Source organism: Etheostoma cragini, chromosome 7, assembly GCF_013103735.1.
Source record: "Etheostoma cragini isolate CJK2018 chromosome 7, CSU_Ecrag_1.0, whole genome shotgun sequence".
Classification (NCBI taxonomy): Eukaryota; Metazoa; Chordata; class Actinopteri; order Perciformes; family Percidae; genus Etheostoma; species Etheostoma cragini.
Genome location: NC_048413.1, coordinates 15,965,328 through 15,975,288, shown reverse-complemented (window position 1 = coordinate 15,975,288; position 9,961 = coordinate 15,965,328). Strand labels below are relative to the sequence as shown.

General features: G+C 42.8%; 1 protein-coding gene across 2 annotated transcripts in view; it reads right to left on the bottom strand.

The window, feature by feature from the left end:
- cpne5a (copine Va) overlaps nucleotides 1-7,510 on the bottom strand; it is a 76,612-nt gene extending 69,102 nt beyond the window's left edge. For both annotated transcript variants that reach the window (XM_034877249.1, XM_034877250.1), the window contains exon 1: nucleotides 7,065-7,510. In XM_034877249.1, the coding sequence (XP_034733140.1) occupies nucleotides 7,065-7,174 (110 nt within the window). In that variant the 5' untranslated portion in view covers nucleotides 7,175-7,510. The remainder of the gene's footprint in view (nucleotides 1-7,064) is intronic.
- Between the last annotated feature and the right edge of the window lie 2,451 nt (nucleotides 7,511-9,961).

The window sequence follows — 9,961 nt, the reverse complement described above, 5'->3', positions numbered from 1 at the left end:
GATAAATAATCCCCTCCTAACTTGGTGAAACAGCAGTCACTGAGCACAACAAAAGACCTTTTTCAATCATCTAAACAAATCAGAGAGGTGGATGGGAATTCAAAGGTCTGATACCAGGCTTCAACAGATCTGTCAGGTAAGTTACTCCTATAAGCTTTGAGATAAACCAACGTAGCTTCACATTGCAAGAACAAATGCCAAATGCAAATTAGTATAAAACCTTTCATTTCACTTCATTTTAATAGGGGCATTATCAACGTGTTTTTAACATGTCATCAACGTGTTATCAACGTGACGTAGCACTGGAAAACCAGAGACCCGGGTTGCCCATGTGGACGGCCAATCACAGGACATAATTGTGGGATTTGGCACAAACCGGGTGGGAAAAAAAATAACGCCTAAGCGTCAGAGAAATGTAAACTACTACTGCCTGCAGAGATGAGCTGGCGTATTATGAGTTGGTGTATTAAAGTTTTGCCAAATCCTGTCGGAAGTACAACAAACATCTCAAGAAAAGCACAGTTGATAATTCTCCTTTTCCTAAATTCTATTTCTGCTGCAGCCATCTTAGTTGTTTTTTTAAAATGCCTCAACGACACAGTTTTAATTTCACAGTTTTGTAGCTTCTGTAGTTTATCTTGTACAATTTATACATTTTGACTGATAATCCATTTCCCTACAGTAAAAATTAATTGTATTTGTACTTATCAAATGTTTTAGCCACATACATATGTTTTTGGAAAAAGCGCCCACGCACACACACACGCGCACACACACACACACACACACACGCTCGCACACACACACACACACACACAGTGTTTAATGTACCTTGAAACAGAAATCCACTAACATACTCTACTGACCCTTGAGGTTCTCTGAAAATAGTGACAAAAGCAACTTGATAGTTCTGAGCCAAGAGGGACTGCTTTGATTTCTTACTGCTGCATCACCCTCTTGACTTTTCCTGTCATTCCAATCAACACTTTCAGATGACAGGCAACATGCAGAGTGTTAGAAACCACTGGCAGGGTACCACAACTAAATCCATGGGATCTCCCTCTGCTGTCCTATATCCCAAATGAGAATATATTAATAATACTGACACCACCACAAGCCAAGTGTCTGGGTTTAAAACTCATTTTCCCTGTGTCGAGGGTGCATGCATAATCATTTGCTTCATCAACCTGTGAGACTTGCTTGCTGCAATCTTAACATCCCCAAATTGGAATAAAAAAATCTGCCTTCTGTTGGCACCCTCATGTTTCTTTGCCTCAATCCCCATAACAAATGTGACACATCACTCTCTCTCTCACATACATATACACACACACACAGACTTACACACACAAGCCATGCTGCAAGATAAAAGCTGCAAGCTTGCCCCAGGTTTTAACCCAGAACAGGACATGAAAAGAGCGGCACTGTAAAAACTTGGAATTTCGCTCTTACTCAAAGAGCTTCTTTATTAATGTTTTATGGTCTTGCACAATGCAAGCTGGTTCAATTCAAACTTGCTTTCTGCCAGAGAAAAACTAAAGGATGTTTCAGCAAGAAAAAAACAGGTCACACAGATTGATTGAATGGGTTACCAAGAATAAATGAGATCAACAGCTACAACAGCTATTAACCTTGCAACAACAGCAGAGGTATAGGCCATACCAATGCATTTAAATAAACAAAAGGTTTTCACACAGCTTGAATCCCAATTGCTCTGCTCAGGCAATTGTTTTTGACAGATCTGATTTCATTAGGCTTCCCCTTCTGCTGCAATGATTGCCGGAGGAAGAATTCAGATCAAGAAGCATGGCATATTTTAAGGTTGACCCCTGGGAACAGAAATCAGTGGCCTTGTGCGGCAGGGGTCCTCTCCTGCAAGCATTTGTCACCGGATGGTGGCTGTCATTTGACTACTTGTGTTTCATCAGGTAATGAATCCCTCAGGAATCAGGCTGCTGTGCCTTCATGCTACAAAACCTCAGCCATCATCCCTGTTCCAAAAAAAAACACCATCACCAGTCTGAATGGCTACCGGCCCATAGCACTTTCAATAATAATGAAGTGCTTTGAGAGACTAGTAAAGTACCACATCTCTTCTGCCCTCCCCCCCCTTCACTGGACCCATTTCAGTTTGCCTACCGCCCACACCGCTCTACTGGGGATGCCATATCCACTACACTGCACTTTAGCCTGGAACACCTGGAGAACAAGAACTCTCTTGTGAGGATGCTGTTTGTTGATTTCAGCTCGGCATTCAACACCATAATCCCTCAGCATCTGGTCAACAAGATGAGCTAAGATGCCCTGGGAATAGGTTCTCCTGTGTGTAACTGGATTTCTTCACAGACAGGCCTCAGTTTGTGCGGGTAGGGTACAACACATCCACCAACATCTCACTGAGCACTGGCTCCCCGCAGGGATGTGTTCTCAGCCCTCTTCTCTTCACACTGATGACTCATGACTGTTGTGCAAAGTCCAGCACCAATCAAATCATAAACTACGGGGACAACATGACAGTGGTGGGTCTTTTCCAGGACGGAGATGATAGGGCATATGGGGAGGAGGTGAGACTTTTTGCAGACTGGTGCTGGATAAACAACTTAGCTCTGAACATTGAGAAAACCAAGGAGATGGTGGTTGACATCAGGAGAAATCTGCCCGTGCACGCCCCAGTCCACATCAATGGGACCACTGTGGAGATTGTAAAACACACAAGATTCCTGGGGGGTCACGTGGCTGAACACCTGTCCTGGGACCTACACACCTCCTCCCTCATCAAAAAGGCACACCAGAGTCTGCACTTCCTGCGGCGGTTTAAGAGGGCCCACCTCAGTCCATCCATCCTGACCACTTTCTAAAGGGGCACCGTTGAAAGTGTTCTAATCAGGAACATTTCTCTCTGGTTTGGGAACTGTGACGCTACAGAGAGAAAGGCGCTGAGCAGAGTGGTTAAGGTTGGCTGAGCGGACTATTGGTACTACTTGAACCACCATCCAGGAGCTGGCCCATAAAAGATGCCTGCCAAATGCAAAGAGCATCATCAAGGACCCCACTCACCCTGGTCACAGACTGTTTGCCCACCTCCCCTCTGGCAGGAAGTACCGCAGTCTGAGAGCAAGGACCGCAAGGTTCAACAACAGCTTCTTCCCCCCTGCTGTCAGACTATTGACCAACGAAACACACTAAATCAGTCCAATCAATCTGACTATTTATGTACAAAATAATCTGTTTCGAATGCACCTTATTCTCTACCGCACTATTTCACTTTAAATACGGATATTTATACTTTTTCCAACTGCATGTATCTAGTATCTAGACATTTATATTTTTCAAGTTTTTTTTAGACGCTATATATTTATATTTATCACTCTATATGCTCTGCAAACCCATTTAAGCATTTATTGATTTTAATTCATATAAATAATAACTCTGCGGTGTTTTTAATTGTTTCTGTGCTGTATTCTTTTAAGCTGTAAACTTTGTACGTAATTTTGTACTACAGTGTACTGTGGTATGACAATAAAGAAATCTTGAATCTTGAGAAGAGTGGTCTAGTTGATCCCCCCTAGCTATAAAGTGCCTTGATTGGGTGCAGTACTACACCAGATGAATGGTTAAAGTGAGCACCAAAGACACAGCAGAGAACCGGAGGAGATGGACAAGGTGCATTGTCTTTATCCTAGTCTGGCTCAACAGGTATAAAGCCTGACATCCATCGATGTTTCTCCCTTCTTGCTATCTCTACTATCAGAGCTTAGCACCCCCCAGGTTGTGACTAGTTTAAAGGAATACAACCAAGCCAGAGCATTTTCCATTCTATACCAGAATAGATGGGCGGTGTAGCCAGACCTTACCTCAGCGCTGACACAGCACTGTGAAGATAAGTCTGGCATTGCAAGACTGTCTTCAACCTAATGCAATAGGCAATGGAGGCTGATAAAGTCTGATGTTTAAGCTTTCAGATGGGAGGCCGAGCACAGTGGAAAGGAGGGTGGCTTTGTCAGCCAATTTCACTTTTAACAGCATACCTGTGCTGTGTTTTGACACGATGCAAAAGACCAATGCATCTTTATAATATGCCCTCTGTTGACATGTTTTTAAGTGGGCGGAAAATAAAAATTCAAGCCCTCAACCTTGTGCTTGGCAGTTATGCTTGGCGGTTTTGTTGGACAATGTCACATTGATACAGCATTGAAATCTGTGCTTTGCATCAAATCATTCTGTTATTTTTTCCCTATTCGATCTCCTCTGGATGGTAATTTTCTATCATTTCTGGTCCCTCATTCTGGTCACAGAGGAACATGTAGTAAACAGCATTTACAAATCATTAATAACATCCTGTCCATGGACCAGTACTGGGATGAACCAAAGACAAACAGAAAAAAATCTATTCATTAAATGAAGATCTACGTGTCAAGCCTGTGGGGGCTTTGTGTTTTTGTCTGAGTGCACATTTTTTCTAACATTTATTACCAAGAGTGTGCTTCAAATTGGAACGGCAGAGCTGGAGCCCCAGTTTCCCTCAAGTCAGTGTGCTCTGAGACAGTCTGGTATGCTGAGATATAGAAAGGGCACATTTTACAGCCCAGCACGGTTTTATTTTATTACATTTACTACTTTGCTCATGAAGATGTAGCAAACCACATAGACAACTTATAAAACATTCATGAGAGCAGCTTTAATATTAACAAATAAACACACTAATTACTGCCACGAAAGAGGTGGGATCAAGCCTGTAAAAGCACCAGGGGACCACTGGCCCTAAACCACTGAACTGTATTCGCTGGCATGGGTTTGGTAACACAGATGTAGGACTGGAGGACCCTTGAGTTAGAAGATCCATCTTATCACTGAGTTGAAGTGTAACTCTTGCGGCTAAGAAGCAGATGCTCTGGGCTCGGCTCACTGGCTGACCTGTGGCAAAACCAATCAGAGCCATAGACGGGAAACAATGTGCTATCATAGCGGTATGTACTTGTTTTGATAAGGGGTTCTCTGCTTCAGTCCCTCCAGTTTGTCAGGGGGCTTGCTATAATATTGTCAGAGGGTTATGAGAATGCCTGTAGGGCTGCACGCTGCAATTCAATTCCATGTGCGCTGCAATCTCGAAGCTTTCAGGCTCACTAAATCAATTACACAGAGTTGTGGAGCCTGTGCCTCTCTCACCCACGTAACATCCTTTGTTTCTGTTTGCTTCTATTGGATGGACTACATACACACTTGTATAATAATAAGTGTGTACACTAAGTGGGAAGAATGACTTTATGCATGGCCGTTTTATTTGATATGTGTTCAATTTTTAAACTGTCCAGTGTTGGATCTTTGAAGTAATCTCCAGAACTACTTTAGAAAGTCATATAGAAGAACAAACAGGATCTGATTAGATCTCATCTAATGCAGACAATGTTTCAAGGCACAATGAATGCAGGAATTAATTTTTCTTCTCTATCAAACTGTGTCCTGGAGCAACTCTTTGTTTGGAAAGACATTAATGACAAACAAGGGAGCTGCAGATCAACAAAGCCCGGGGGCATCAACACAGATCCCAGCTCAAAGTATGAAGGTCGGAACAAAAAAAACATAAATGTGAACCAAGAGGGAAACAACTAGTCCAGCTGTTACCCACAACACATGTCCCACGATGGATAAATCTCACTCACACACACACACACACACACACACACACAATTGCCTCAGTTTTACACCCAATGAAATCATTTTGGTTATATAAACACAGGATGCTACAGTTGGCCTTTGTAGGGTTAAACACTGTTCGTATTCCGGAACAGCCCCACTCTCCCCATGGTTGTGCCATCCTCCCAACCTGTCAACTCTAAAAAAGGTTAATACATTTCTTTTGAAATGTGACATAACCAAAATGGATCCCTACATGGAAACAGCAATGTTGGGTTTTGTTGAACAATTTCAGAATTTAAAAATGGAATGCATTTTCAACACGAAAGACAGTCAATTAGTTTCCCCTCCAAATAACTAACTGGCTGAATGCAGATTTAAGGAAGAAGTCAGATGAGGGAGAGTTAATTAAAAGAAGGACAGTCGGATGCTGATTGACAAATATATCTGAAATCTCTATGGGATGTGCTCCAATGGCATTGCATATGGGAACACATAATTTACATGCATATACTGATGCAGCATAAGCTACAAACATAAGAAACACTCTTGATTACACCAAAATGACGTATCACCAAGGAGACCCTAGAAACCCAAATTACCAACAATGTCCATGAGATTAATTAAAACTGTGCTATGTAGCCACTATGTGTTGCAGCAGCACATACAGTGGTGCATCCAGTGCTGCCCCGCCCTATCAAGCCGAGGCACTTGCCATTTTGTGGTATTTGTGTTTTTGGGGGGAGGGGACCAGAGATTCAGTTGAAGCCTAATAAGGGCGATCACGTTTCTGTGACAAACTAGTCGCGTTTTCGGAGACTCTACAACGGTTAGACAGCCTCACACACGGCAAGTTGCCTCATGGGAAACCTCTCATGCACGGAAACAAAGTCAACAACTCGCGATGTCTCCTGTGACAAAAAAACACACACACACACACATACACACACACACACACTGTGTCGTAGGCATACAAGAAACTCGACGGAGAAATGTATCTAAATAGACAGCTTTATGATAAACAGGACAAACAAAACGAAAGCGTAAAAGTTTAGGGAATGACAGATTTACGACACGTTGTGTATTTCACTATGATTAAGCGACATTCTACAGATTTTTTATTCAAAATTTAAACGAAAAGTCTCTTAAATGTATTTCACTGACGTGTTTTATGCCAGGATATTTGAGTCTTTTCAGTAGAGCGTTGATTTCTGCTTGGATTTTACCTTTAGGCTATAATATTACCTTTTGCAAAGTTTTTTTTTATATTCTTTAAAATGTTTTCTTTTCAGGACAAAAAAATGTAAAATGGTACGTTTCTTATTATAAACAGCGTCCTGTCTTCTTACAACCAAACGCTCCTTTAGCGCGTGGAGCTCCCCAAACCCCGAAGACACAACAGCAGCATCAGCAGCGGAGTGAGGATTTACCTGCAGGACACGGTGATCTCCACTTTGGTGGCCGGGATGCTCCCACTGATGGGGTCGAAGTCACAGACCGTCGCCGTGGCCTCCACTTTGTCCATAACGTCTCCCTCCATGTGTGGAGGAGACCCGGGCCAGCTCCCCGAGCCGCGTGAGTCCCTCTGAACCTGGAGAGCCGACGGCGAAGAGCCGGAGCGCAGCGGATGAGCGAGCAGTAGCGGATACGGTCCAGACAAACCTCCTAAGTGCTGTCCATTGGACGGCCAACAGCATGGAAAGTTTATTGGGAGGCTGCAGCAGTGAGGCGATTGATTTAACTAAAGTGGGATCACATGCCAGGTCGCATCAGCGCCAACTCCGCTGTTCACCAGGCAAATAATGAGCTCTTCTGCAAGAGCAGCGTTTGAAAAGTAAGAGCTGTGAACTCCACCCCTCCTGTCTGCATTCTCCTACATGCGGGGCTGCGACTGGCAACTCGTTGCAGATTCAAGCTATCGCTTTATGGCTGGGCGGATCGTTATTTGGCTCCAAATTGGTTTTAAGAGCCTCTAAAAGAAAAAGAAATAAGCACCGATGAGCGTAATATATCGGGTTGTGTATATTTGTCTTGTTACTTTAGGACAGATGAACAGGTGAAATATTGCATTATGAATTATGATTATTAAGTGTTAAGTTTGTAAAGTGCCCTGAGATCCCGTCTGTTGTGATTTTACACTATTAAAGCATCAAGTTAAGACCGCAATTGTCCTAAAATAAAATGTTCAAGATGAACCTTTAGGTCACACGCAATGGATGAATAATTTATTTTTACCTCGTGTTAAAATTACATCAGTTCCTAACGAGCCACAAGCTCTTCTTGCTAATTGAGAGGCTGATGGTGTTCTTTCAGCATCTGGACAGCTCCTCAAACACTCGCTCAGGTCAGAGCCTGTTTCCTCGCTTGTCTTGCCAGTTAAGGGTGACGTTTGTTTTTCACACCTAGTGTTACATTCATCCCTGAGAGACTGTATGGGAGGCTCCCATTTCATCGTTTTCTTTCATTTCACCAAAAATCTGCTGAAATGTTGATAAATTCAACCTGTCAAACGTGTTATAGTAGGTCAATTCACACAGTTGTCAAAGGCAATTTGGCAAAACGCTTATCCTCCAAATCATTGAGTTACACAATGTGAATGTTATACTCTACTTAAGCTACAAACTGAAACGCCTACATATGTGTTCTATGGTTAACATATGAATCATACGTCCACAGAGACAGGTTATCCATCACTATGGTGTAAGGTTGACAGTGGTACTATACTTACACACCTGAGAGTGAGAGGGAGACTTGGTCTGATGAGGGATGTACATTTCGGACACAGCACCACCAGAGCTCAGCTTCATCGTTAGTCATAGCCACTCAGTAATTAGACCCTGTGGTCGCTGCTGGTTGGTGGATTTTGAGTTCCATTTAGATCACTGTTCTCCACCGCCTGCTGTGAGGCTCTCCACTGTTCCCACTCACAGACGCCCCACTTCCTATAGCTGTGACAGGAGTGTATTTACTATGGTGTGTGTGTGTGTGGGGGGGGGGGGGGGGGGGGGGGGGGGGGGGGGGGGCAGATGATGGGGTACAAACTCCCACAACATCCCTGGGGTTCTGCAGCGATGGGTAGTCTACAGCAACAAGTTATAAGTACATTTACTCACGTACTGAGTCCAGTATTCTCAGGAAGTGCAATGTTTATATTTTTATTTGGTACAACTTTGTTGAGAGGAAAATATCTGTCAGAAAGTGTTTACTTTTCCAGCAAAGATAACATTTATAATAACATATGCTATGGTGTTGTATATAGTGCGTGAATTATAAAAAACTCAAATTTGTAGCCTACCACAGCTAAAGAATATCTAAGTCTTTTGGAAATACACTTGCTTCCTTGCCAAGAGTTAGATGAACAGTTGACACCACTCTCATGTCTGTACGGTAAATATGATGCCACAGCCAGGCGCTGGTTAGCTTAGCACAAAGACTGGCGGAAGAGGATGAAAATGACAACTTCACAGAGAGAACGGTGACATGACAGGCTATAAAATATGACTTGAATTTTATAAGGTGGTACTTGTGGTGCGGTTACTTGTCCTTAAAGCTGCATCAATCAAATTTTGGTCACCAGGGGGCAGAAAAACATCAAAGCAAGCAACAAGATACACAGCCCCCACAGACTTAAGGCAAGGGTATGCTCTCAACCAACTGGTTTGAACAACATGTCGACTGACCATGTCTAAAGGCTAACATTATTCTTTACACTTCCAGGCGTGGTAGAAAATCCGCCATGACTTGCCTGTCATGTCATTCCTCTAAGGCATTCCTACTGTCACATTCATCTGTACAAATGCACGTTGACAGAGACAGAGATGTTAACGGTTGAAGAGAGCTTGACAAACAAAAAGTTTGTCAAGCGAAAAAGAAAAGTGCTGCCTATTTTCTTACCTCCAAACACCTGGCCACCTGGCAATTTAGACTGGTGTAGGGAAGGGGGGAAGTTCCGACCAACATGCATGTGTTTACACTCTGAATCATGATGATGTTGAATCAGGCTCCAAAAACTTTAAATAACTGCAAACACAGCAAAAGAACAGTTTTAGATAAACACAGGGCTTGTAGTTTTCCACTATTATGACTGTTTTACATTCAGACTGGTATACACATCAACACTAATATAACACTACTGTATATGCAGTCCATATACTGTCATCACATCATAAACAGCCAGAAGAAATAAGCATAACTAAACTGAATTGAACCAATAAGGCAAATAAGCAAACTGGTAGCCCAGTCAATAACTAGTGGGGGGGGAAGATGCTACTGCCATTTGCTGGAAAAAACTGATTTGACTAGAGCCATTTTACATCAGCACGGGGGA